The sequence below is a fragment of the Callospermophilus lateralis genome, chromosome 19 (assembly GCF_048772815.1).
Source record: "Callospermophilus lateralis isolate mCalLat2 chromosome 19, mCalLat2.hap1, whole genome shotgun sequence".
NCBI lineage: Eukaryota > Metazoa > Chordata > Mammalia > Rodentia > Sciuridae > Callospermophilus > Callospermophilus lateralis.
Genome location: NC_135323.1, coordinates 27,186,398 through 27,213,269, shown reverse-complemented (window position 1 = coordinate 27,213,269; position 26,872 = coordinate 27,186,398). Strand labels below are relative to the sequence as shown.

General features: G+C 55.1%; 1 protein-coding gene and 1 long non-coding RNA gene across 6 annotated transcripts in view; one reads left to right on the top strand and one right to left on the bottom strand.

Annotated features, from left to right (window-relative positions):
• Positions 1–9,170, top strand: part of Eln (elastin) — a 29,928-nt gene extending 20,758 nt beyond the window's left edge. The window contains exons 25-37 of one of the 3 annotated variants that reach the window (XM_077105947.1): positions 669–815; positions 893–949; positions 1,537–1,668; positions 2,325–2,363; positions 3,709–3,780; positions 3,865–3,924; positions 4,055–4,141; positions 4,952–4,990; positions 5,198–5,251; positions 5,556–5,600; positions 6,054–6,083; positions 6,570–6,620; positions 7,976–9,170. In XM_077105947.1, the coding sequence (XP_076962062.1) occupies positions 669–815; positions 893–949; positions 1,537–1,668; positions 2,325–2,363; positions 3,709–3,780; positions 3,865–3,924; positions 4,055–4,141; positions 4,952–4,990; positions 5,198–5,251; positions 5,556–5,600; positions 6,054–6,083; positions 6,570–6,620; positions 7,976–8,019 (857 nt within the window). In that variant the 3' untranslated portion in view covers positions 8,020–9,170. The remainder of the gene's footprint in view (positions 1–668; positions 816–892; positions 950–1,536; positions 1,669–2,324; positions 2,364–3,708; positions 3,781–3,864; positions 3,925–4,054; positions 4,142–4,951; positions 4,991–5,197; positions 5,252–5,555; positions 5,601–6,053; positions 6,084–6,569; positions 6,621–7,975) is intronic. The other 2 variants (XM_077105948.1, XM_077105949.1) reach the window with 2 other exon arrangements.
• Positions 8,945–26,689, bottom strand: LOC143638236 (uncharacterized). Of its 3 annotated transcripts, none has more exons than XR_013154573.1 (4): positions 26,505–26,689; positions 26,030–26,100; positions 25,806–25,864; positions 8,945–9,496 (listed from the first exon to the last, which is right to left on the bottom strand). It is a non-coding gene; the product is annotated as an uncharacterized LOC143638236 (long non-coding RNA). The 3 variants fall into 3 exon arrangements; XR_013154575.1 differs by lacking the exon at positions 8,945–9,496 and adding an exon at positions 20,228–20,297; XR_013154574.1 differs by lacking the exons at positions 25,806–25,864; positions 26,030–26,100.
• Positions 26,690–26,872: the final 183 nt, after the last annotated feature.

The window sequence follows — 26,872 nt, the reverse complement described above, 5'->3', positions numbered from 1 at the left end:
CTCAAGATGGCCCTGGAGAGCACCCCCTCCCACCGTCCTCCACCCCAGCTGAACCCGGCCCGGATTCTGGGCTCCGTGCTGTGACTGGGGTCCTTCCTGCTACCTTCTGAGGGCCACCCTGGCAGGCCCAGGCACACACACTTTACTGAAAGTGGCCAGTGGTGGCATTCCGGCCAGTGATCCTTCTTCTTCCCATCAGAATCCCATGGCCCGTGAGGCCCTAGAAGGTTCTAACTCCAGGTTCACCGACCTCCTGGCTCCCAGGAGGCCGGCTCTACTCAGCCCCTCTGCCAGACGTGGAGACAGAGGCCCCAGCCTTAGGACCCTGCTCACGGCCACAGCTCAATGGCGGCTGAGCAGAGGTTTAAACCAGGTCTGCCTATCTTTAGTAAAGTGCTCCCTTTCCTGTCACTCTCCAGGCTCCAGGGGTCCTTGTCCCCCAAAAGGCCTTGATCTCCTGAACTTGCACAGACTTTGTATTAGGGAGGAGGAAGCTGAGACTCATCATGGGGAAGTGTCCGGCCCAGGGTCTCTCGGCCAGTCTGCCCTGGCTGGGGCGAGAACCCACGGACCCTGCCTCTGGACCCAGGCCTCTTTCCAGCACCTTCCTTCTTCTTTGCTCAGGCCTTGGTTAGCCAGGCCCTGGGCAGCTATGGGTGCTCTTGCAGGTTTGGGCCCTGGAGTCGGTGGAGTTCCTGGTGGAGTTGGGGTTCCTGGTGGTGTTGGGGTTCCTGGTGGCATTGGAGTTCCTGGTGGCGTCGGGGTTCCTGGTGGCGTCGGAGTTCCTGGTGGCATTATCCCCGGTGGTATCGCGGGTGAGTGTCGTTTCTGAGAAGCCTGGGGGTCCCCTGCAGCCCTCATGGGCACCATCCTGAACTCCCCCTCCTTCCAGGAGCAGGACCCGCTGCTGCCAAATCCGCTGCTAAAGCCGCCGCCAAAGCTCAGTACCGTGAGTGCCCGCCTCTCCCCCATGCCCAGAGGGCCCAGGCCCCCCACACACACACCAGACCCACTCTGTGCATCCGGCAGCATCATCGGCCCCAAGAGAGCAGGCGGAGGGCCTAAAAGCACAGATTCAGGGAGAGAGAGTCCTGGGTTCCAATCCTGGGTCCGAAAGAAACTGAGTGACCTTGGGGTTCTAGCCGGGGAGTCAGCAGCCCAGCGCCCGCCTCGTGCAGAAGGCTGTCGGGAGAATTTAGTGAGTTCACTCGAGATGGGAGGGCAGTAGGCAAGGCAGGAAAGGAAGTGGGGTCTACACCGCAACCCCAGGTTCCAGCCTGTGGATGGGCTGGACTTGGTGGTCAGTGGCCATCTCAGGAAGACTGTTCCAGGGCCACAGAGCTATAGATAAAGGTAGGGAGTCTGGAGATGGGGACAGAGCCATGGAGGAGGTCGCTGCTCCACCGGGGGCCCTTCCCTTGGGGTTGGACTCGGCTCTCAGGGTGGGACATCTCCAAAGGGTCAAGCTGCCTGCTGCCCAGGTGGGCTCCCTGGAGGAGGAGGCAGGGCTCAGTCCCACTGCCCATGTCCCCACAGAGGCAGCTGCTGGGCTGGGTGCCGGGGTTCCTGGATTAGGAGCTGGTGCCGGGGTTCCTGGATTAGGAGCTGGTGCCGGGGTTCCTGGATTTGGAGCTGGTGCCGGGGTTCCTGGATTTGGAGCTGGTGCAGGTGAGGAGGTTTCTAGAGGTTAGACAGAAACTGCCCCCCTGAGCTCAAAAGCAGGAGACCCCTCCTCCTCCCAGCACTGCCCCAGCTCCCCTGGCACCCAGAGGTGCACAGTGAACCCTCCATTAGATTTTCCTGGGCAGTCAGAGACAACTGGGATCCCAGGGGGAGGCAAAGCCAGGCAGAGGTCTCCAGGCTGCCAGGTTTCAGAGGGAGCCATGACAGGGCTCCAGACCTCAAAAAAGCCCACCTGCCCCCCAAGGAAGGAGGTAGGAGTCCTAGGGTCGGTGGGCAGGGGTAGGCCAGCCCCAGGCCTTCAGGAATGTTCCACGGCAAGAGGGCCACTAGGAACTCCAGTTCTTCACCATGTAGTGACTGAGCCCCACGTGGTGCCCAGCCACAGTGGGCCTGGAGGGGACAGGAGGGGACAGGTGGAAGGAGGAAGCACAGTTCAGCCCTCAGGCCCCCACATCAGATTTGCAATGGCCTGTTAGATAGTAAGCCCCATATCTGGCGGCGAGAACTCCTGGCAGGAGGGTCAGGACTTCGGGGCTTTGAGGAAGCAACGTGACCAAGGAAGGCAGGGTGGGCTCCCTGGAGGAGGAGGCAGGGCCTCAGGCAGGGGCTCAGCTGCTGATCCCCCTTTCCCTTGTCCCCAGTGCCTGGATCTCTGGCCGCTGCCAAAGCTGCCAAATATGGTGAGTGTGACCCACCCCCCCACCCCCGTCCCTGCCACACCACAGCGGTACTCTTGCCACCCCGCCAGCCTGACGGCACAAGGCCTGATGAGCAGGACAGAAAGAGGCAGTGCCTAGGTCACGTTGCTGGCAGCTACAGTTCTGGCCCCTGCCCACTAAATGCTTGTGGTGCCTCCATCCCCTGTGACAAACAAAACCCCCCAGGGGACAGGAACCAAGGCCCCTCTGGCCCTGACAGTTTCTTGAGCCCTGGGTGCAGGAACCTCCGCCTCCTTCCCCACCCTTTGGCCAGAGCAGAGGGGTCTGTTTCCTGCTCCGGGCACCCCCAGCCCCCCTCCCTGCCTTCCTGTCAGCCTCGAGGACGTGGCAGAGCTGCTGGCCTTGCCACTTGGCACTCTGGACGTCCCGCCTGGCCAGACCCATGTCTGTGCCCCCGCATTCCTGGCCTCCTGGGAGCCAGGCAGGGGCCTCCACCAGGGATCTGCCAACTGGCCCCCATCGGTCCCCTTGGGGCCAGTTTCCACTTCGGAAAATCCCAGCTTCCTCAGCCCCACCCGCCGCGGCCCCGGGGAACCCAGGGCCCTTCTGCTGTTCCTCACGGGCTGCTCAGCCAGCCTGAGTCCACCCACGTCGCCAGGGAAACGGAGCAGTGTGGTGGGTGGTGTAGTGGGGCGGCTGTGGACTCCGGTGGCTCTTGAGCTGTGTCCTGCCTGTGGAACGAGCACACTGCTTAACCCCTGCTTACCTCTACCCTCTCATCTGCAAAATGGGGGGCATAGCCGGCTCTGCCTTTCCTGTCATGACACAATGAGCTAGATAAAACTCACGGAGCCCCTGTGAACTCCTGTGCATGCGCAGAAGCCACCCACACGAACCGTAGGATTTGGCACTTACAGAGTGCATAACGGGTGTGCCCTACTCTCACACACCCAGAGGGCAAGCAGGGCATCCTGCAGGGCATAGGGACTCTGGGGCTCAGAGAGGCCACAGCCATGTCAAGAGGACAAGCCAAGATTTGAACCCAGGGCTGTCAAGAGCTGAGACCAAGTAGTCCACAGTCGGCCACGTTCACAGCCACACTGTCACTCCAGTAGGCTCCCAGCACGGTCCAGGGAGAGAAGGCCTGTCCACTCTGTATTGGAGACAGAGAGACCAAGGCCTGAGGGGGATCCCCCTCACTGAGGGCAGAGCCAGGACTCGGGCCCAGGGCTCAGGGACAGTCCTTCCCCACACTCCTCCCACTGGTCACATGGGTTGGGCCACCTCTCTGCTTCCCTTGTGTCCCTGGGTCAGGGAGGCCCATCCTCCAGAAACGGGGGGCTGATCCTCCACCCTCTCTCCGCAGGAGCAGGGGGCGCTGGGGCCCTGGGAGGCGTCGGGGGTCTCGGTGGAGTTGGAGTCCCAGGTGGCGTGGCAGGTGAGTCGCACTTCGGGAAGGGCTGGCAGGGAGAGAGGCAGGGACCTGGGACAGTTCCTCCCTGAGCTCCCGCTGTGTCCCCAGGGGCCGGACCTGCCGCCTCTGCTGCTGCTGCCAAGGCTGCTGCCAAAGCCGCCCAGTACGGTGAGCACGGGACGTGGGGAGCCCCCGCGGGGGTCCAGGCTCCGTCCACTAGGGGACAGCACCGTCCCTCTACAGGCAGACTTTGCTAGGACTCCCTGACCTGCAGGTTCAACATCTGCTCTCTCCACAGGCCTCGGGGTCGGTGGGCTCGGAGCCGGAGGACTGGGGGTCGGTGGGCTTGGGGCCGGAGGAGCCGTCCCCGGCGTTGGCTTTGGAGGTGAGGACTCTTCTAGAGTCAGCAAGCATGTGGCACATGTGTGTCAGACAGACAGACAGACAGGGACAAGCCTTTCTTCCCCTCGCCGGATACTGCTCAGCCTTCCTGAGCAGCAAGGTGAAACAGGAGAAGGGAGGACCCAGCGGAGCAAGGGACAGGGACAGGGCACCTGGGTGCCCCTGGGTGACTGGAACACAATCTGAAGCCAGGTCGGATTTCACTCTCAACCAGCTTGACAAGGTTTCTCAGCAGGTCACCCAGTCCCTCTAGAGCACTGCATATATGACATCGTGAGCCACTCCACTGCTCAGGCTGTCCCCTCTCCCAGGACGCCTCCCCCTCCCCCACCCTGCAGTGCATCTGCCCCTGGACCCTGCCCTCCCCACCGGGCCCCTGAGGCTGCAGACCAGGGCTGGGCAAGGGGCAGCCAGGCCACCCAGCAGCAGAGGTCACCTACCGTCCTCTTCCTTCTCTTCCGACCCACTGACCACCACGAGTGGGAGTTCCTTGGAGCGGGGGGGTCAGGCACATTTTGCAGACACGGAGATCAAAGTCTGGAGAGAAATTACTTTTCCAAGTCTGTGCCCCCATGGCCAACCTGATGACATTTTCCTCTCTCTCGGGTGGTCACTGGGTCCCCCTACCTAAACTGGCCTGCAAGACTCTCCCTGTGGGCTCCACAGGATGGGACACACAGCAGGAGCTTAGTAAAGGCTGTTGAAAGGCTGGATGGCGGGGGGTAGGGTGGCTGGATGTGGGAGGACAAGTCAGGGCCTGAATTCCTCATCCCCCCGTGCCCCATCTCTCCAGGTGTGTCCCCAGCTGCAGCTGCTAAAGCAGCCAAATATGGTGAGTTGTCCCTGCTGGCCTCCTCCAGCAGGCCCGCTAGTGGCCCTCACCCCTGCCGTCACCCCCACCCTGGCTCAGGCCTCCCTCCTGCTCAGGGTTCCCCTGAAGGTCGGTGCAAGACAAATCCTGGCCCCAGAATGGAGACAGAGGGGTGTCAGGGTGCCCACATGTGGGCCTGGTCCTGACCCCCATCTGCCCTCTCCTCAGGTGCTGCTGGCCTTGGAGGTGTCCTAGGAGCCACCAGGCCATTCCCAGGTGGAGGTAGGGCTGGCTCTGCTCTAGCAGAGGGGGCTCATGGAGCCCACATCCACAGAGGACCCGAGGCTGGGGGTGGACAGGGCACTCCAAGACAGGACACACCCTGGGCCAATGGCAGGCCTCAGGGTTGAGGCAATGCCGGGAAGTTCAGAGGTGTCACATCAGGGCACTTGGTGGGGACACGTTTAGTTGAGGAAGCTGCCTGGCTGCAGGGGAGCACGCGGTGACGGGGAGACTCGGCCCCAGACAGGCTTGGGTGACCAGGGCCTGCCTCCCCCCGGCCGCCAACCCCTAGTCTCCCCTGCAGGAGTGGCAGCGAGACCTGGCTTCGGATTGTCTCCCATTTTCCCAGGTACACCCAGGCGCCGCGCCCCGGCCCTGTCCTGAGCTCTGCCGGGTCCCTCCTCCTCCCCTGCTTCAGCTCCTGCTCAGAAGGGCTGAGCCGGTGTCCAGGGTTGAACCCCACGACCCCAGGTCACACCAGGCCAGACCCCAAACCGACACAAAGTCGCCCCATCCCCGTGCTGTCTCCCTCCTCTCCAAGGACAGGGAAAACATTGGCCTTTCTAAGCCACTTTTCATGCCTCTGGGGTCCTTGGGGGACAGATGGCTTCTCCATCATGTTCCACATGAGGCAAACTGAGTTCAGGGAGTGCCAGGGACCGCTCCAAAGTCACACAGGGAGCTGAGGCAGAAGCCCAGAATCAGCCCCTCCCGCTGCATACCCTGTGCCAGCCTCACCAGCCGGGAGGGTGTGGTGGGCTCCCGGGAGCGGGAACCCTCAGCCCCTCTCCTTGCCTTGTAGGTGGAGGCGCCGGGGGCCTGGGAGTCGGCGGTGAGTCTGCAATAACAGATGTCCCCTGTCTGGGGTCCCAGGGCTGCTTTCCTGGAGTAGAGGGAGTGGCTAGTGTGGCCATGGCCCTGGGCAGGTCCTCTGGTATGGGGGGAGCCCCAGGAGGAGATAGGAGCCAAGCCCTTGGGTAGCCATCGGAGCAAGACAGGGACCTGGATCACTCTGGAGCAAGGGACTCACTGGAGAGACTGATAAGTTCCAGAGGAAGGGACAGTAGAACTGTCCCATGGGTAGGTCGAGGCCAGGCAGCACACAGGGGTCTGACTGGGATGGGCTGAGGCACCTGCTGAGTGGCCAGACCTCCAGGGCCAGGCCACTGAAAGGCCTCTGGCTTGGGCTGTGGAGGACAGGTTCAGGGCATGGGCAGGCTGGCACAGGAGGTCTTTGCCACCTGCAGAGACAGGACAGGCTGGGCACACAGCAGGGGCGCTGGGAGAGCCCTTCCCCAATCCCACCCTTCCTCCACAGGAAAGCCCCCCAAGGCCTACGGAGGGGCCCTGGGAGCCCTGGGATACCAAGGTGAGTAGAGACGCAGCTCTGGGAAGGGACAGGGGACAGGAGGATGAAGACAGAGGCCAGGGTCGGGGGCCACTAGCCTGGGCCTGGGGGAGAAGCAGGTTCCTGAGCTGCTGCCCACCCCCACCTGTAGGGAGGGACCCAGGGAGTGGCTAGAGCAGGGGCACCCGAGCCAGAGCAGTCAGAGGTAGGCAGGAGGGTCAGCGGCCACCAGCTGGAACTTGCTGGAAAATGCAGATGAGCCAGTGGGAACTGTGTGGTGTAGGTTCTGGTCACCTGCCCTTGGCCATTGATGCTTCAAGTTGTCCAAAGCAGGCATAGTCTGACCTTGGTCCCGCAGGAGAGTGGAGGCCCTTCTGCACCCACCTGCCTGCAGTTCACAAAGGAGGTGGCAGAGGCCAGAGGTGGTAGGGTCAGGGAAAAGCCCAGATTGTCCTTTCCTAGGGTGCCAACTGTCCATCAGGCTGATGCCAGTGACCCTATCAAGGGACTTTTCAGTCACCTAGGATGAGCATCAGAGAGATGCCACATGAGCCCGGTCCTCCGTCCCCTATTTGTCTGCTGGTTGCCACCAGGTGGCGGTAACGAGCCACATGTCGCTCCAGAGGTGGGAGGGACTCCAAGACTCCAAGACCAGATCCAGTGGCCTCTTACCCCAGAGGGAGACCAGAAACCATTTACCAATCAGACCCTCCCCCGGAATCCGGCGTTCCTCTTCCAGCTCAGGCACAGACTCTCCCTTTCTCTGGACCTCAGTTTGCTTTTGTGATAAACCCTCCCCTTCAAGGGCCCACCCCACCCCCTTAGGCGGCCATCCCTTCCAGACACCTGGACTCCTCCTTCACCCCATCTGATGGGGCTGCTCTGCAGGATGCCCAGAATCCAGGGACCCTGTCCAGCCTGGTACTTTCCCAACCTAGCCCCACCCCCACCAGCCTCGATTTCATCAATCACACCTGAGGCCCGGCTCCCACCCCACCTGCCCAGTGGGAGTTTGTACGATGCGCGGAGTTTTCCCTGGGCCGTGGACTGGCTTCTCCGAGCCTCTGCTTGAGCAAGCAGGGGGCTTAGGAAACAACCCGGCACTGGGCACGGTGGCGCGCACCTGTAATCCCAGCAGCTCGGGAGGCCGAGTCAGGAGGTTCAAGAGTTCAAAGCCAGCCTCAGCAACTTAGTGAGGTCTTAAGCAACTTAAAGAGACCCTGTCTCTAAATAAAATACAAAAAAGGGGGGGGGCTGGGATGTGGCTCAGTGGTTAAGCATCCTTGGGTTCAATCTCCCGTAAAAACAAACAAACAAACAAAAAAGCCCAGGGTGGGGGACACCCGCTGACCTTTGTGTGCATCTCCCCTGCCCAGGTGGGGCCTGCCTGGGGAAATCCTGTGGCCGGAAGAGAAAGTGAGCTTCCCGGGACCCCTGACTCGCGACCTCATCAACGTTGGTGCTACTGCTTGGTGGAGAATGTAAACCCTCTGTGATCCCACCCCAAGCCCCACTCAATGCCCACCCGGGAGGGGACGGTAGGCCGGCGGCCTTGGAAATCCACAGGACAAGGAATCAAGAGCAGTGGCCACGTGCCCCGATTGGGAGGCCACCGGCTCCAGAGGCCAGGGCTGGTGGGCTCAGCCCCGGCCCCACCCCTCCTCCTGGGAGCTCCCCCCACACAGTCTCCATCTCCAGGGGAAATTGGTGCTACTTGTTGGTGCTTTTGTCTTCCTGGGGGGAGGGAGGAGGGTAGGGCAGCCCCTGGGGGACCCCCACCCGGGCTCCTCTGAAGATGGTGCAGATGCTTCCTGGGCAGTCCCACCTCCCCCTGCCCACCAGGAACCACCCCCGGCTGCAGTCCAGCTGGTACCCAAGCACCTGAAGCCTCAAAGCTGGATTCGGTCACAAGATCCCTCCTCTCCTTGGGTCCACTCAGCCCTTTCCCCCTATCAATGGCTGTTCCCCACAACTGGGGCGCCTTTGGAGTCAGAAGAACCCCCCACTCACACTGGGAATAGCCCCCTTGCTCTTGTGGAATCCATGTGTCCGTCCATCCACCCAACCGTCCATCTGTTTATTCTTGTCCCCAGTTGACTGCCTGGTGCCACTAGCTGGCTGGGCACGCCCACACCCACCTGGGTAACCTCCCATGGCAGCCTCCGCCCCTGCCACACACCCCCGACGCTGGCCCAGGGTGTGAGGGCTGTGTGGGCTGGGGTGACAGGACTCTCGTCCCCGGCCTGGGTCCCCCCACATGCAGTACTGTATCCCCCGTCCCGCCCTCGAGCCACTACTACAGAGCATGTCCCGTTCCGCCCTCCCCATCTCTTCGTGTTTCGCTGTGATAGATCAATAAATATTTTATTTTTTGTCCTGGATATGTGGGGAATATGTTTGATTGTGGATGTTCTCTTTGGGTTTTATTTTTGTGGTTCATTGAAAAACATTTTTTTTCTCTGATCTGGGGAGCTGTATCTCCAGTCGAAGATTCATTTTAATCACTTTGATATAACTCTGGATGAAACACACATATTTTTTAAATAATTAAAAAGAATTAACTGCTTCGGAAAAGACTAATAAATCAAATCCTTTTAAAGGAAAGTGTGTCGGGCTCCTTTGTGTTTCTCCATCTGCCTTCAGCTCTGGGCCCAGTGGGAACAGCGCCCCCCGGTGGGGAACCTGGAACTGCCCCTGGTGTGTGAAGAGGCTTCTGGGCCCTCCATCCCTCTTCAAGGTCGGCTTGTCCTTTGGCAATGGAAGCTTCTCTGCAGGGAGGCGGGGCCTGGACAGCCTCTTCCACAGAGGTGGGTTCACCCACTGGCCACATCTTCCCCTGCACTTGTCCCAGAGGCGCAAGTCCCCAAGGACAGGTCTTGGTGGGTGACCTCTGGAGCCTGCAGATGGAGGGTGGAGGAAACAAAGCTGACCCCTCTGTCTAGACCTAAGCCTTGAACTTCGCGAACAGCCACGAAGAGGGAGGGATGGCCAACCTGAGCACATTCAGAAAGGAGCTGAGGATCCCCTGCCGTCCGTCTCTCCAGGGAAGACCCCCCCTCCCGAGGGCCCATGGAGGCACCACCTCTCTTCATTTTGCAGCATGAGAACTGTCGCCCTGAAGGTGGGCGGTCCCAGCAGCTCGGGGGCTGAGGCAGGAGGCTCCCAGGGCCCAGGCCAGCTCTGCAACTCAGCAAGACTCTGTCTCAAACTTTTTTTAAAAAGGGCTGAGAATGTAGCTTAGTGGTAAAGCACCGCTGGGTTCAATCCCCAGCACAAAACAGAGAGAAAGGAGGGAGAAAGAAAGAAGAAAAGAAGAAAGAGAAAGAAATGACACCCACAGGTGGCAGGAGGACACGCAGCACCATCCTTAGGTGACCCACTCCCACACTCCATCCTGCTCCCCTGGGAGCTCCGAATCCCCGGGGCCCAGGAATGTGCTCCCTGGAGGCCACATACGCCCTGCTCTGGGGGTCAGATTCTAGAATTCTCTCCCCAAACCGCTGAACCCACTTCTGGGACCCACATGGCCTCCTGCGGCCTGAGCTGTGGGCAGACCCTTGTCAATGAGGAGAGTAACCCAGGAGCTCCTTTGGGGATGGGGATGGCATTCTCCCTGCAGCGGGAAGGCTGAGCCTCTGCAAGCAAGTACCCTCACAGGGTGGAAAGAGTGGTCTTGCTCAGGACAGTAAAGGGCAAAAGAATACAGTGGGAGGCTGAGACAGGAGGATCGCAAGTTCAAGGCCAGCCTCAGCAATGGCGAGGTGCTAAGCAACTCAGTGAGACCCTGTCTCTAAATAAAATACAAAATAGGGCTGGGGATGTGGCTCAGTGGTTGTCTGCCCCTGAGTTCAATCCCCAGTTCCCCCAAAAAGAAAAAAGAATAGAGTGGGGAGGAGTTGGGGGGCCAGACAGCCAGAGAACCTGGAGGGAGGGACAGAGCTGAGGACATCTGGAGGACGGGTCAGGAGGCTGGGAGGGTTGTGGTACTTATTGTGGTCCAGGGTAACTGTCCAGTGACGGGGACCCAGCCTTCCCAAGAGTCTGGCAAAGTTGACCAGACACCGCTCATTCATTTCCCCATTCAAAGAGAAAGACCTTCTCCTGGTGCCTCCGCAGCCCGCTGGCCTGGGAAAGTTGGCAAGACTCGGTCCCCAGCCCTGGGGCCCCTGGCTTGGGCTCTCATCACTCATGGCTTTAGATGTCACCTGTGCACTGGCAACCCCCAAACTGACGTCCCCTACATGGGCTTCTCCCCCGCGCCCAGGACTTGCATGCCCGAGGTCAATTCCAACCTCGTCATCTGGAAGTCTTAGAGATAGAGATGTGACCTAGCAGGACTCTTCCTGTCCACCAAAGCTGTCCCCTCCTCGCCTTCTTTACCTCAGGGAATGACTGCAGCTCAGGCGGACCCGGGAGCCACCTCTCTCAGGTTTTCCTGCCTCGCTCTCTGCAGCAGTTCCACCAATGAATTCTGGGGCATGACTCTGAGAATAGACCCAGGGTGGTCCACCTCTCCCCACCTGCAGGGCAAGGCCCTGGCCCACCAGCCTCTCAGCCTGGGTTCCCGAAACAGCCTCTGGGTCCTTCCCAATCCTCCTTCAGCCTTCTCTCTCCTGCAGCCCAGACGACCCTTTAAAACGGAAGTTGGTGAAGGCCATGACCCTGCGCAAGCTTCTTCAGTGGCTCCCACCTCCCCCCGAGCACAAGCCAGAGGCTGTTCAGTGGCCAGGGAACCCCTCCCTTGGTTGCAATGGCTCCCTCTCCTGCTCCAGAACTTAAATGGCACCTTATCAGAAGGTCCCTCCCTGGCCCCTCTCCCCCACCCCCAGGGATTGAACCCAGGGGCACTTAACCACTGAGCCCCAGCCCCAGCCCTTTTTTTTATGTAGAGGCACGGTCTTGCTGAGTTGCTTAGGACCTCAGTGATTTGCTGAGGCTGGCTTTGAACTTTCGATCCTCCTGCCTCAGCCTCCTGAGCTGCTAGGATTACAGGCATGCCCCACCATACCTGACAGGATGGATGAGTACTGTTTTAAGAACAAAATAGATGAAATTCCTGCCTTTATTAGTTAGAAGTTCTGGCAGGAAGATATGAAGGACTGCTCCAGGCTGGTAATGACCCCAAGGACATCCAGGTGCCATCCTCAGAACTCATGAACACCTCTGTTTCCTAGAGCTGCCCGTAACCGGACAACAAGGGACTTAACTAACAGGACTGCAACTTCTCGCCATTCTGGAGGCCGGGGCTCTGGGATCCACTGCTGGGAAAGACCTGTTCTATGAACGCTCCTCTTGTGGACTTCACATGGCCACCTTCTCCCTGCACCGTCGCCTGCCTTCCTTCTGTGCCTGACTGTGTTCTAATCTTTTCCACGAAGGACTGTGAGTTCAAAGGATTCAAGGATTTCGAGGATTGCGAATTTCCAGGATTTCAATTCGAGGATTCAAGGATTTCGAGGATTATATAATCACACTCTGAGCCACCGGGGCACAGATTTCAACATACAGGTTCTGGGGAGACAATTGAGCTAGTAACTGTTGCCCATTATGGGGAAAGGATCTTCGCAAATGAACTTGAGTTAAAGATCCTGGTGTGTCCCAAATGCCATGACGAGTGTCCCTATAAGAAGCTGGAAGGACTGCAGGCCAACAAATGGGAAAATCTAAATATAATAAGTAAATTCCTGCAAACGCACAACCCACCAAGGTTGAATCATGAGGAAATAGGCCATTTGAGCAGATCAATAATGAGTAAAAAGTTGAATCTGTAACAAGAATTCCAACAAAGAAAAGCCTAAGACCAGATGGCTTCCCTGGAGAATTTTGCCAGACATTTAGAGAATTAACACCAGCCCTCCCAAAAGCCTTCCAAAAAATTAAAGAGGAGGGAACACTTCCAATCTCATCCTATGAGGCCAGCAGGACTCTAATATCAAAAACAGACAAAAGACACAGGAAAAGAACTACAGACCAACATCCCAGATGAATACTGATGCAAAACCCTCAACAAAACTCTGGCAAACTAGATACAATAGTATATTAAAAGATCATAGGCAGCTAGGCACAGTGACAAACACCAGCAACTCAGGAGGCTAAGGCAGGAGGATGGCAAGTTGGAGGCCAGCCTCAGCAACTTAACAAGGACCTAAGCAACTTAGCAAGATCCTGTCTCAAAATTTAAAAAAAAAAAAGGGGGGGGGATTGGGGGCCGGGCACAGTGGTGCACGCCTGTAATCCCAGCAGCTTGGGAGGCTGAGACAGGAGAATAGTGAGTTCAGAGCCAGCCTCAGAAAAAGTGAGGTGTTAAGCAACTTGGTGAGACCCTGTCTATAAATAAAATAAAAACAGGGCTGGGGGGTGTGGCTCCGTGGTAGAGCACCCCTGGGTTGAATCCCTGGTACGAAAAAAGTAAAGGTTTTCCTGTTCACAAGACAACATACTCCTACATGTAGAAAACCCTAAAGATTCAACACACACACACACACAAATTTTTTTTATGTACCAACAAGTGATGATATGCAAAAGAAATTGAGAAAATAATTCCATTTATAACACACTTGCATCAAAAATATAAAATACTAAGGAAAATAACCTAATCAAGGAGGTGGAAGACTTGTCCACTGGACCCTACAAAACATTGCAGAAGAAATTAAAGATGACACAAAGAAATAAAAAGACATCCCATGCTCATTGAGTGGAAGACTTAATATGAAGACGTCCATACGACCCAAAGTGTCCACGTCCTCCACCCAATCCCTAGCAAAAGCTCAAGAACAGTTTGTGCAGAAACAGAAAATTTTATCTTCACATTCACATGGACTCTCAAGGTGCCCCAGAGGACCCACACAATTCAGAAACAGAACAAAGTTGGAAGACTCACACTTCCCGATCTCAAAAAAAAAAAAATCACAGAGTTACAGTGATCAAAACAGTGCGGGGGCATAAAGTCAGACACATCAACTCATGGGCTAGAACAGAAAGCCCCCAAACAAGCCCTTGAACGTATGTTACATGATCTTGGACCATTTAACAAATGGGGCAGAGTCCTCAAGAAAATGATGTGGGGAAACCAGACGCCCACCTGCAAAAGAATGATGTTGGAGCCTTATCCCGAGCAACATAGATGCTCAAGACTAAAGACCTAAATGTAAGATCTCAAACTATGAAAATTCTAAACAAAAGAGTAGAAAAGCTTCACGTCATCAGGTTTGGCCATGATTTCTTTGATGTGACACTAAAAGCCCAGGCAACGAAAGAAAAAATAAAGGGGACTAGTCAAACTCTTGTGTATCAAGAACACAATCATCAAAGTGATGACCTACAGAATAGGAGGAGATATTTGCAAATGATGCAGCTGAGAAGAGAGAAATATGCAGCATTCATAAAGAACTCCAACACGCAAGAGTGGTGACACTCGTCTGTGATCTCAGCTCCTCGGGAGGCTGAGGCAGGAGGATTGCAAGTTTGAGGCCAGACTGGGCAACTTTGTAACACCTTGTCTCCAAATATTTTTTTAAAGGGGTTGAGGGCATAATTAAATGGAGCATTTCCCTAGCATGTGTGAGGCCCTGGATTCAATCTGCAGTGCAGAAAGAAAACAAAAACAAAAATTCTAACAACAACAGCAAAAAAATCAAAAAAAAAAAAAACAATTTAAAAATGAGAACAGACTTGAAGAGTTATTTCTCCAAAGATAACATGCAAGTGGCCAGAAGGATATGAAAAGATGCTCAACCTCATGAGCACGTCTCACACTAATTAGGATAGCTGTTATCCAGGAAGGAGGAGGAACAGAAGGAAATTCACGAAGGAGTGCCTGTGAGGACGTAGAGAAATCGAAACCTTCTGCACTGGTGGTAGGAATGGGAAGTGGAGCAACTGCCAAGAACAATAGCCTGGCACTTCTTCAAAAAATAAAATGGAGTCCGGGCATGGTGATGCACGCCTGTAATCCCAGTGGCTCAGGAGGCGGAGGCAGGAGGATCGCGAGTTCAAAGCCAGCCTCAGCAACTTAGTGAGTCCCTGGAAGGCTTAGTGAGACCTAGACAGCTTAGTGTCTTAAAGTAAAAAATGTAAAGGGTTGGGCTGGGGTTGTGCTCAGAGGTAGACCACTGGCCAAGCACACGTGAGGCACTGTGTTTGATCCTCAGCACCATATAAAAATAAAATATATTGTGTCCACCTATAACTAAAAAAAAAAATAGTAAATATTTGTTTAAAAAAGTAAAGGGCTTGGGATGTGGCTCAGTGGTTAAGGGCCCCTGGGTTCAATCCCCAGTACCAATAAAATAAATGAATGAATAATATTAAAATGAAGCTAACTATGTCATCCAGCAAGTCCACCTATAGCCAAAGGTGTGAATTCAGGATCTCAAAGAGATAAGTGCATAACTACGTTCCTAGCAGCACTGTTCACGAGAGCCAAGAGGCAGAAGCAACCCAAGGGTTCGTGGAGGAACAAATGGATAGACGACACAAACTGCACGCATGTGCACATGCACACAGAACAGTATTCAGCTTTAAAAAGGAAAGAAACCGTGTCACCTACTGCAACACAAAGGAACCCCTAAGGACCTGACTGTAAGTTAGATAAGCCAGTCACCCACAAAAACAAATACTGTGTGACCCTACTATTGTGAGGTTTCTCAAATCAAATTCACAGAGTCAGAGAGTCAGACCGTGGTCACCAGGGCTGGGAAGGGCAGGGGCAGTGGGAGTTTCATGGGTAAAGTTTCAGGTTTGCAAGATGATACAGTCCTGGAGATTGGCTTCACAGCAGTGTGATATGGTGAGCACAACTCCAGGGCAGACATAGGTCAAGATGGCAAATTTTATTCGGTGTGTTTTTCTATTGGTTTGTTGGGGGTTTGGTTTGGTTTTGTTTTTTACTCAATTGAAAAAAAAAAAAAAAACAGCAACATCTAGAAGAGACCAGAACAGATTCTCCTCTGGAGACTCCAGAAAGGTGTGGACTTCAGGGCCTCCAGAACCGCAATGAATAGCGGTGGCTCTCAGTCTCCCAGTTTGGGTGATTTGCCACAAGAGCCACTGGAAACTAATATGGTGAATAAATGGTCAGCTCTAAGGCCAGGCGAATCAGCACCATGAGGACAAAAACCCAGGGAAGGTGTCCTGAGGTCCCAGGCTCAGGACATTGGAGGAGTTGAGAGGTGCCCTGTGGTGTTAACAAAAGTGACCAAGAGGAGGAGAAATTAGGATCAAGTAGCCAGGGCGTAGGTCCCATAAAAGCCAAAGTAAGGACTCTGGGTTTAGAGAGACAGAAAGGGTCACCTCAGACCAGCATGCTCAGAGGCTGTGCTGGTAACAGGGAGCAGGGATGTGACTTAGGGGCTCATGGCCCTAAACGCCCAGCTGGACCAGGGGACAGTGTGGCATCCTGGATAGATGTTGTACTTGGAGGCAAAGGACCTGCTGAGGGACTAGATAGAGGGGGTGGGGACAAGATGGGAGGCCTCAAAAATAGGTGCCCGCTTTCAAAGTTGGCCTGCACGACTGGGTGACCTTGGCACCCTTTCCTGAGATGAGAAGCACCTGAGGAGGAGCTGATCTGGGGGCAGATTAAGAGCTCTGGCTTGGGCATGCTAAGGTACCCACTTAGCATCCAAGCTGAGATGCCAGGTGGACACGTGGGACCCTGGGACTGCAGTTCAAGAAGAGGTCTGGAACCAGGTGAGGTGCACACCTGTAAGCCCAGCTACTAGGGAGGCTGAAGCAAGAGGATCCATCACATGTTGGAGGCCAGCCTGGACAATTCAGCGAGACCCTGTCTCAAAATAAAAAATAAAAAAGGGCTGGGGAGGTGGCTCAGTGGTAGAGCACCTCTGGGTTCAATCCCCAGTGCCAATTAAAAAGAAAAAAGGCCAAGACAGTCACTGAGTCTCCCATCTGGACGAGGTCACCCTGCAAAAGTAAGGAGGGGGCAGACTGGGACGGACAGCAGGGATCCCACGATGCCATCTGTCTTGGCTAAGACAGCTCAGGCTTTGTCCCCTGCTCTCAGCAACAGTCTTGGGCTCATTTTGTGGCTGTGGCCGTGTCCCCAAGGAGGCTCTTGCTTGTCACCAGCTTTTGTTCACCCAGGCACCAATTTGGCAAGCTTAGACCCATCCTAATTGCTGACCTGGAACAGGCAAACTTTTTCCATGGGACTCTCAACGCTTCATCTAGAAAACGCTGATCATGAAGCCATAAGTAAAATATCTTTGAGCAAACACCAAGTACATATTTGCCACTTGGATAGATTAGAATAGCCATCCGTGGATCCTTGGCCCCCAGTTCCCATAAGTTGGCTGCATCCCTGTCATGAGCCCTCTCCTCCAGGTGTCCTCTCCAAGCCCCTTCCCCCTGGCCTGGTACCTGCTGCCACCCACTACAGCTTGCCAGCCCTCATTGTCTCCCTCAACCCTGCCTGGTCCATTGCAAACATCCCCTTTATTAAACAGGGAGCCTGCAGTCCCAGCCATTACGGGAGAGACTGAGGCAGGAGGATCACTTGAGCCCAGGAGTTCAGGGCCAGCCTGGGGAACATAGTGAGACCTTGTCTCTAAACTCAACCAATCAATGCCAGGCACAGTGGCACACACCTGTAATCCCAGTGACTTGGGAAGCTAAGGCACGAGGATCGCAAGCACAAGGACAGCCCTGGCAGTTTAGCAGGATCCTAACCAACTTAGCGAGACCTGGTCTCAAAATGAAAAATCAAAAGGGCTAGGGAGGGGCTGGGGTTGTGGCTCAGTGGTAGAGCACTTGCCTAGCAAGTGAGAGGAACTGGGTTCGATCCTCAGCACCACATAAAAATAAATAAATAAAATGAAGGTATTGTGTCCATCCACAATGAAAAAAAACATTTTTAAAAATAAACAAAGGGTTAGGGATATGGCTCAGTAGTTAAGCTCCCCCTAGGTTCAATCCCCAGTAGCAAAAATTTTTTAAATACATAAATAAAATAAACAAGGTCCCACTAAGTGTGCTTTCTGTTTCCTGCTAGGGCCTGAGATAAACACCAAAGGAAAGCAATGAGCAAGCCAAAAGTTGCAGGGCAGCCTCTGAGGTCCTTCATGTCTCCTTGTGACACTTCACTGTGAGTGTCCAGGGACCATCTGACCAAAAGATACGGTGAAGTCTTCAGCATCCACCTAAATGTTAATTACTAGAAAAACTTGTTTTTATTGAAAACAAGAATCTAATCTTCTTCCCTGTCTGTACGATTGTTTACACCCAGAGGGGAGCATCTCCTACTTTGCTGGCCACTGGCCCAAGAGCTGCCTAGATCTGTCTGCACAAACGCAACAGAAGCTAGCTCTGCCTCTGTCCTTGCTTGGCCCAGTTTACAGCCTCCTGTGCAGCGGGCTTAAGCAAGCAGGTGCATCTAGGGGAGACAGGGTTGCCCCCATGAAGGTCAGCATTCTAGAACTGTCCAACTCTGGGCAGCGTGCAACACCCTTCCAGTGCTGGACTAGACAGAGGAATTTCTTTGATCACTTGACTCAACCAAAACCTTATTCAACTGGGCCTGCTCCTGGACCCTGAGCAGAGCCTCTCCAGGTCCCCCCGAAAGACCCCCACCACTCGAAGTATGAAAGTGAGGAGCACTGGGTTGCCTAGAGATGGACTTATTCGGCACAGGCTTCAGGAGAGGCGGAGCAGTAGCGGTGTGTTCTAGGGACTTCTATAGCCCCTAAGGGAACTGTGCGAGGTCACAGTTGTCAGTTCCCTATTGGGCTCCTGGGCCAGTGACGGTCCTTTGGCAGGCTCTTTTGGTGGGCTCTTCCTCCTAATCAGGAAGAAGAACTCCAGAGCCTAGAGCCCTAGGGGTAGCCACCACTGTTGGGTGGTGGCCCGGCCCTGACCTGACTCCAAGCCCAGCATTCCTCCCTTTTGGGTTTATTAAAAGGAAATGGGCACCAAGTCCTCAGGCTACTTCCTGCTGAGTCAGGGGTGTCATGGGGTAGGAGGAGGGGTGTTGGGGACAGAGGGCTGGACAGGAGAGTTCATAAGGTAGTGGGTGATAGCAAAATCAGCAGATGCCTGCCAAAGCCAGCGATTTCGGGTGGTGGTGGTCGGGGGTCTATAAAGTGCCTTGTCACCATAGTTCTTTGAGGGCCTGCTCCCAGTCGAATGCCATGAGGGGGTCAGGGAGCAGCCATGCATCTTCGTGCATCGCCTGCCTGGTTGGGGGTCCCAGTGTCATTCCTCTCCTCCATAGATGACACAGGCCACAATTACAAAGTGTAGATAAGCACTTTGCAAGATCATGAGCATAGACTGAGAACCATGGGAGACATGGTCACCTATCAACCCCGTTACAAGCAGTAAGATCCAGAGGCCGTGGCCGTTATTGAATCCTGGGTGGTACAGCAGAGGCTGTGGTGGTGCCGTAGGTTGCAGTGAAGAGCCTCGGGGCAGCGAGAGTTGGAGGGTGCATGAGAATTTACAGCATTGAGAGGTCCCTGGGATAGGTCAGCCTCTCTTGGGAGTGGTTGGTAATGCCTAAGAAGGAGCTGGTTGAAAGTCTGGCTAGAGATTGTTGAGATCTGAGAGCTGATACACCTGAGGATGCAAGGAATGACAGGTAAGATGGCAAAAATGGCAGTGAGGGGCCCCAGCAAGGGTAACAGCCAAGGAAGCCGACTCTCCATGGGCTCCGTGCATTCCGGACAAAGGACTGTCCTCGATTTTCCCTGAGGTCTTTGATGACTTGCTTTAGCTTGTGTGGGCTGTGGTTTGTCACCCCAGCCTGGCTCACATAATCACAGCCCTCCTCGCCCTGGAACACACCTGTGCCTCCCTTTCCAGCTATTATGACGTCTAAGGCCCATCTATTTTGGAGGATGACCTCTGCCAAGGAGGAGCGTTGGGCCTGGAGGGAGTGGGTGGCACTGAGGGAGGCCTCTGCTGTTTGTGTGAGTTAGTCCCCTAGGTCTGCCAGCTCCTGAGAGAAGGATTGAGCAATGACCAACGCCCCCGATGGCTACCCCTGAAGCGCTGTTGAAGCCACGAGGCTGACTCCCGCCAGGATGGCTGCTCTCCTGTGGTGATGAAGGAGATGTAAGGATGTCCTCAGCCTCCGCCCAGGTGCATAGGGTGAGGCTGGGAATAAGGATGATGGGTAACAGGCCCTGGCATGGACGAACAGGAGACGCAGGAGAACAGGTAGGATCTGCAGAGGAAAAGCGCAGGAGGGGGCAGAGGGACGTTGGCGTTGAGGGTGTTGTGGGTCCCCTGGGGGCAGGATGAGGAAGTGGTCGCCCAACAGGCAGTGACGTTAATGTAATGAACTGGGGAAGAGGGGTGTAGGCTGGGAGATATGGTGCTGTTGGTGGCTGGGCAGGACCCAGCAGAGGGGGTGGCATTAATAGTGATAGGAGCCAGTAGGAGTCGCCAGAGAGGCGCACAGAGAAAGCAGGAAGAGAAGATGAAAGTAGAATAGTTGAGCAGGAGCTGGAGGGAGAGTGTTCATATCCTATCCCATGAGAAGGTAGGGAGTGGTTTAAGGATTTGTGCTGTGACTTGGTGTGGATTTGGTGGCATTGAGACGTTGTAGGCCCCCCTTGTGAGGAGGAGTCAGTAATAATCGCTTTTATGATGATTTTCCCTCGGCCACTGTACCTGTTGGGGTTGTAGAAGCCTACGGCTGCTATCCTGGATTGCCAAGAGGAGGGATCGGGAAACTGAAACCTAACATGAAGGACCATGTTACTGATTGACTGTAGGCGACCGGCCTGATTCCCCAGTAGGATTTCCCCATGGTGGGATGGGACCAATGATACCCACAGTTCCAGGAAGGGCAGCCCACCCAGCCCAAGTGGAGACTGCATCAAAGGAGAGGGTGATGGAGGGGCAACTAGCTAATGGGCAGGAGGACTGATTGAATAGACGGGTTTCCTGACCGTGGTTAAGCTACCAAACTTGAAAAGTGTACATGCCTGGCGGGGTACTGCAAGAGTCGGGGGCAAGCCTGGGAAGAGGGAGGAGGAAAACATGTAAGAGGGTCGTGAGCAAGGCTAGTATGATGCCCGGGAGACGCAGAGCTTAAGAGGCCTATCAGGGTGGAGGTGAAAGGTATAAGTGGGTTTAGGAGGTAGCGCAAGCGAGGTGTCTGAATGTTGTTCCTCCTTGGCGGGGCGGGGAGTCAGTTTCAGTCGGGAGATGTGAGTCCAAGGGGACAGCGTAGCTGATCCTTCCAAGAGTCTGACCCCTGTGGGGGGTAGATAGGACAACTTATAAGGGTCCTTTCCATTTTGGGGAAAGATCTGTTCTTGGAAAGGGGGGCATAATAGACCCATGTGCCTGAGGTTAAAGGGAAGGTCGGGGAAGGATCGGATGCATCAGGCAACAGGAGGTCTTGGTGTTTCCAACGCTCGGAGCTGATGAAGGAGAGAAGGGGAAAGGAAAGGTTTTCAGCCAAGGGCCAGGGGAGGGGGTGAGGCCAGGGGGCAGAACTGGGCATCCATAGAGGACCTTGAAGGGTGAGAGTTGTGGGTGTTTCTTTGAAAGGACTCTAATGCGGAATAAGGCCATGGGAAGGGGCTTGACCCAATCACAGTGAACTTCGAGGGAAAGTTTGGCTAGAATCTCTTAAGAGTCCAATTGGAGCGTTCAACCTTACCAGACGATCGTGGATGGTAAGGGAGGTGGAAGATCCAGGGTACACCTAGGGCTGCTGTGATTTGTTGTGTGATCCAAGACATAAATTCGGGGTCCATTGTCCAATTGAAAGGACGTAGGTACCCCGAATCTTGGTATAATCTCAGTTAATAGGAGGCGGGCCAGAGTGGAGGCTAGTTTGTGGGGAATGCCTCGACCCAGCCTGGGAAGGTGTCAACAAAGACCAGAAGGTACTTATAACACCTCACCACAGGCATGTGCATAAAGTCAACCTGCCAGTCAGCTCTGGGGATGTGGCCTTGAGCTTGACGAGTAGGAAACGTTCCTGGTTTTAGGGGGGGGTTGTGGGTTGACTTGCTGGCAGACTTGGCAAGCAGTGGTGATGTCTTTAATGACCTTTTAGTTGAAGACAGGGTAAAAAAGGTGGAGAGAAAAGTCTGTAGGGTCAGGGGTTGGGGTGGAAGATTGAGCATAGGTAGTGGATTGTTTCTGTCTCTAGCGGAGAAGCAAGAACAGTGTGTGGCTGGGATACCAGGAGGCAGGTGGCCGAGGTATCCGAAGAGAGCGCAGCTTGCCTGGCCACTACATCTGCTCGATTATTTCCCATGGTCATGAAGCTGGCATCAGACTGGTGTGACTGACAGTGGACGATGCCAATCTTGGCAGGGAGCAAGAATACCTCTAGTAACTGAGAGATCAATTATGAATTGACTATTGAAGACCCTTTGGTGGTGAGGAGTCCCCTTTCCTTCCATGTGGCTGCATGTGATAGGAGGTTATGGAAAACGTACTTGGAATCAGTGTATAGGGTCAGGATGCATCTGCAGCCAGCTGAAAGGCGCGGGTGACCGTGATTAATTCCACCTGCTAGTTGGTGGTACTTGGGGGAAGGGGTTTGACCTCTATGGTTCGGTCTAAGGATACTATTGCATATCTGGCCAGTTGGCGTCCATCCACAAGGAAGGAACTGCCATCTGAGAACCAGGTGTGGGTAGAGTTCTCGAGGGGGCCCTCAGAGAGATGACTAGGGCATGAAGGATCTGTTCCAAGACCTGTCCACAGTCGTGTAAGGGAGGGGTAGCTGAAATGGGGAGCAAGGAGGCAGGGTTTAAGGGTGCGCAAGCCTGGAAGGGGGTAGAGGTGTTGTGTATGAAAGTCACCAAGAGGAGAAGGATGTGGCAAGGCAGGAGAGTCTGGTTAACTTTGTAGCTTCCAGGAGCAAGATATAGGCTGCTGCCAGGGCGCGGAGACATGGCGCCCACCCCCACACAGTAGGGTCTGTCTAGACAGACAAGCCATAGGGGCAAACCAGGGGCCTACGTTTGACTCAACACCCCCAGAGCTAGACCCCGGTTCTCATGGCAGTACAGAAGGAATGGTCTTTGAAGCTCAGGCAGTTGCAGTGCTGGGGCTTGCAACAGGGCTTGCTGGAGTTTTTGGAAAGGCTGGACGAGGTCTCCTGTAGGGACCAGGGAGGGGAAAGACTTGACAAGGTCATATAGGGGTTTCGCTAGGAGAGAAAAGTTGGGAATCCATACTCTAAAGCATCCTGCCTGCCCCAGGAATGAAGGGGTTTCCTCTCTGGTGCTGGGAGTCTGTAGTTGCTCAATATGAGCCTTGTGGTTGGTGGTGGTAGCCTTGGAGCGGTGGACAGGAGCACGCCCAAGTAGGTAACCTGGGCCTTTGAAAGTTGGACTTTAGCAGGAGAGACCTGGTAGCCCCTTTCAGCTAGAAAATTGAGAAGTGAGGTGTCATTCTGATTGTTCCAGGGAGGGACTGCAGAGGAATAGGTCATCTACATATTGCAGTAATCAGGATTGTGAGAGGGACAGGTCATCTAGATCAGTGGCCAAAGTATACGGGGGCTGTCCCAGAAGCCCTGGGTTAAGTCCGTCCAGGTCAGTTTACAAGACTGGCGTGTCTCAAGATCTGTCCAGGTGAAAGCAAAGAGGTCCTGGGATGTGGGGCCAAGGGAATAGAGAAATGAGTTGATATCTATCACTGAGAAGTGAGTTGAGGAAGGAGGTATAGAGGACAGGATGGTATATGGGTTTGGAACCAAGGAGTATATGGGTTGGACAGCCTCATTGATCAGCCAGAGATCTTGAACTAAACGAAAGGTGCCATTAGGTTTTTTAACTGCCAGGATGGGAGTGTTGAAAGGCGAGTGGGCAGGTCTGAGGAAGCCCTTGGTTAAGAGATCTTGAATGATGGGCTGTAGGCCTATCAGGCTGGCAGAGGGAAGCGGGTATTGGGGTTGACATGGATAGGCATCTGGATGTTTTAAAGTAATAACAACGGGGGAGCAGTGTGCAAGTGATGGGGTTGTGGTGTCCATACCTTGGGGTTGGCTTTGGGGGAAAGGGAAGGAGGAGAGTTCCTCTGTTGGAGGCGACATGAGTAGTGAGAGAATGTAGGAGACTGACTTGTTGAGATTGAAGGTGATGGATATCTCAAATTTGGAGAGGATGTCTCACCCTAGCAGGGGAACTGGGCATTGGGCCATAACCAAGAATTGGTGGGAGAATATGACTCTGAGGAATGAGCAGGGGATTAGGGCAGTGATCCTAGGCATGAGGGTTTGGCCCCCTACCAACAACAGTGGTGGGGCCACCCAACCTCCCTCAGAACAGAGAATGAGGCTCCAGTGTCTAGGAGGAATGAAATGGGGCATCCATCTATGCTAAGTGTGACCCTGGGCTCCTGTGTGGTGATAGCCATCAGGGAAGGAAACCTAGAGCCCGTCAGTCCTCCACCGCCAGTCCCAGAAGGTCATGCCCAGGGCTGTGGGCATGTCCACGGCCCAATGACCAGGACACTGGAACTTTGGGCAGGGTTTGGCAGGAACCCTTGGGTTAGGGTAAGCCCTGGCCCAGTGGCCATCCCTTCCACATTTGAAGCATGGCCCTGGTGAGCTGCATGGAGGTCCTTTAGAGGATGAAGTTGGGGGGCAGATGCCCGAATGGCCTGAGCCAGCATCTGGGATTTGTGGGGTTTGGCCTTTTCCTCCCTATTATGGCAGACCTTGAAGACCAGGGGTGAGAGGCCCCCTTTCCAACCTCTTTAGTTTGGCCTTTATGTCGGGGTAGCTTTGGGGGAAGAAATGGGTCGTTAGGAGCTGCCTCCCGTCAGGGGTTTCGGGGTCTAAATTAGCATATTGTTGGAGGGCCTTAGCCAGCCTACCTAAGAAAGTAGAGGGGTTCTCATTTTTGTCTTGAATGATCTCTTGGAGCTTTTCAAAGTTAACTACCTTCTGAGTTGCCCGTCTGAGTCCGGCAACTAGGCAGGTGGAAAATTGGTCCCTCAGGGCTAATCCTGTGGCAGTATTGTAGTCCCAATTAGGGTCCTGGTCGGGGACTGCCTGAGCACCTAGCGGGTGAGCCTGGGTGGTTTGATGAACCTCATCAGCTTAATTACAGGCTTCCTCCCAGACCCGTCTGTGCTCCTCTGGGAGAAGAGTATTGGCCAGGATGGTGGAAATGTCGTGAAAACTGAGGTTAAAGCCTGAAGAAGGTATTCAAATTCCTCAATGTATGAGGAGGGGTTGGAAGTGTATGAGCCCAGGCGCTTCTCAATTTGGGAGAGGTCTGCCATAGAGAAGGGAACATGAGCCCTCACAATGCCTTCAGCACCCGAAACTTCTGGGGGGGGTGGCGATAGTACTCGAAGAAAGGTGAATTTTAGAACAGGTTGTAGGGGGACTAAAAGGGGGCTGGGAAGCTCTGGGGGTGATGCCAGGGGAGCTGAAGGCTGTGGGGTAGGAGGATTGGGCATGGTTGGGAAGCAAGGCAGAGGCAGGGGTTGGGGGGCCTGCCGGTAAAGAGGTGGCTCGTCTGCAGGGTCAAAGTTGGAAGGACAGGAGGAGAGATCCTTGCATGACTTAATGGTGAGAAGAAGGTGGTGTGGTTTGCAGGGGGTGCATAGGTTAGGGTTTTGGCAGCGAAGAGTGAAAGTTTCCACATAAGGAATCTCTGTCCATTTCCTAATGTGCTCACAGTGATTGAAGAGGTCCCATAAAATATCAGGATCCAGCGACCCTGATGGGGCCATTTATTTTGGTTATCTAGTTGGTACTTTGGGTAATCTTGTATGCAATATTTGATAAGGCACTTAGGTTTAATGTCGGGGGATAGGCTAAGAGTGGACCGATTATTCAATAGACACCTAACTGGGGGAGTCAACTGGCAGGGAGCTGGAATTCCCCATGACAGGCAGATGATTCAGACAAGGCGTCCCTTAACGAACAATTGCCTGGAGAGAGAAATCAGTTTTTGATGTGATTGTCACCAGATCAGAATACCGACTGGACTCCAAGGAGCCGAGGGACCACAGGTCACCCAATATCGGGGTTTATGGGAAAGTCAGACCTGGGCCCCGGGGTAAGGGAAGAGCCTAACCTGTACTAGTAGAATCTGGAGGATTGCTCCAGGTTCGCTGTGACCATAAAGGCCTAGGCAGAGTGAATTCTCCTCCCACAGGTGGTCAGAGGAGCCGACAGATGATCAACCGTCAGTTTCCCCTGAGGGTACACCTGCTCAGGGTACACCTGCTGGTGATCAAGAGAAGGGGAAAACTTACCAATAGATGACCGATGTTGGATATGGGTCCGGTGACCAAGGAAATGGACTGGGGATGACCTGGGGTGAGTGGAGGGTGAGTCTGGATTGGGGTCCTCACTTTAGTGAAGGTGAGGGGATCCCAATCCTAGTCAAGTCACCAATGAAAGACCCTTGAAGACCCCCACCGCTCGAAGTATGAAAGTGAGGGAACACACTGGGTGGGTAGTTCAGAGATGGGCTTACTCAGTGCAGGCTACAGGAGAGGCGGCGGAGTCTGCAGCAGCAGCGGTATGTTCTAGGGACATCCATAGCCCCTAAGGGAAATGTGCGAGGTCACAATTGTCAGTCCCCTATTGGGCTCCTGGGCCGGGGACGGTCCTTTGGTGGGCTCTTTCTCCTAATCAGGAAGAAGAACCTCAAAGCCTAGAGCCCTAGGGGCGACCGCCATTGTTGGGCGGTGGCCCGGCCCTGACCTGACCTGACTCGGTGCCCAACACCCCCAGCCCTGGGAAAGGACGACAGTGAGCCTGGCAGAGAGGCGATCTTTTCCCAGATCCTGCGAGTTCGCACCCTGGGACGCCTGGGACAGTCGTGAGTCTTCGCCTTCCCCCGCCCGGCCTGCCCCCACTGCAGGGCTCAGGGGAGAGGGAGAGGACCCAGCTGGCGCCCCTCCCCAAGGTGACCTCAGCGTCCTCAAGGTCCACTAGGCCTCCATCACCTTCGGCCTGGCCTTCAGATGGCTTGGGTCAGAAGGGCTCCCAGTGGCGAAACGGAGGCGTCTACATGTCCCTGGTCACCGCACTGGAGCGCGCTGCACAGCTAGCGGCGCCCAGCAACGAGCTGTCGCCCTCCTGGGGAAAGATGAATGAAAGGAAGAACGGCGGAGGCTGCCGGGCGGGCGGGGCGCGGCGGCGGGGCGGGGCGCGCAGGCTGCGGCCGCAGGGGGCGGGGCCGGAGCGGGGCGGGGCCGTCTTGGGGGCGGGGCCGCGCAGGGCATATCCCGTCGCCGCGCGCGCCCCGCCCTGCCGCAGCCCGCAGGCCCCGCCCCGCCCCGCCCCTTCGCGCGCTCCCCCGGCCGCCGCTGCG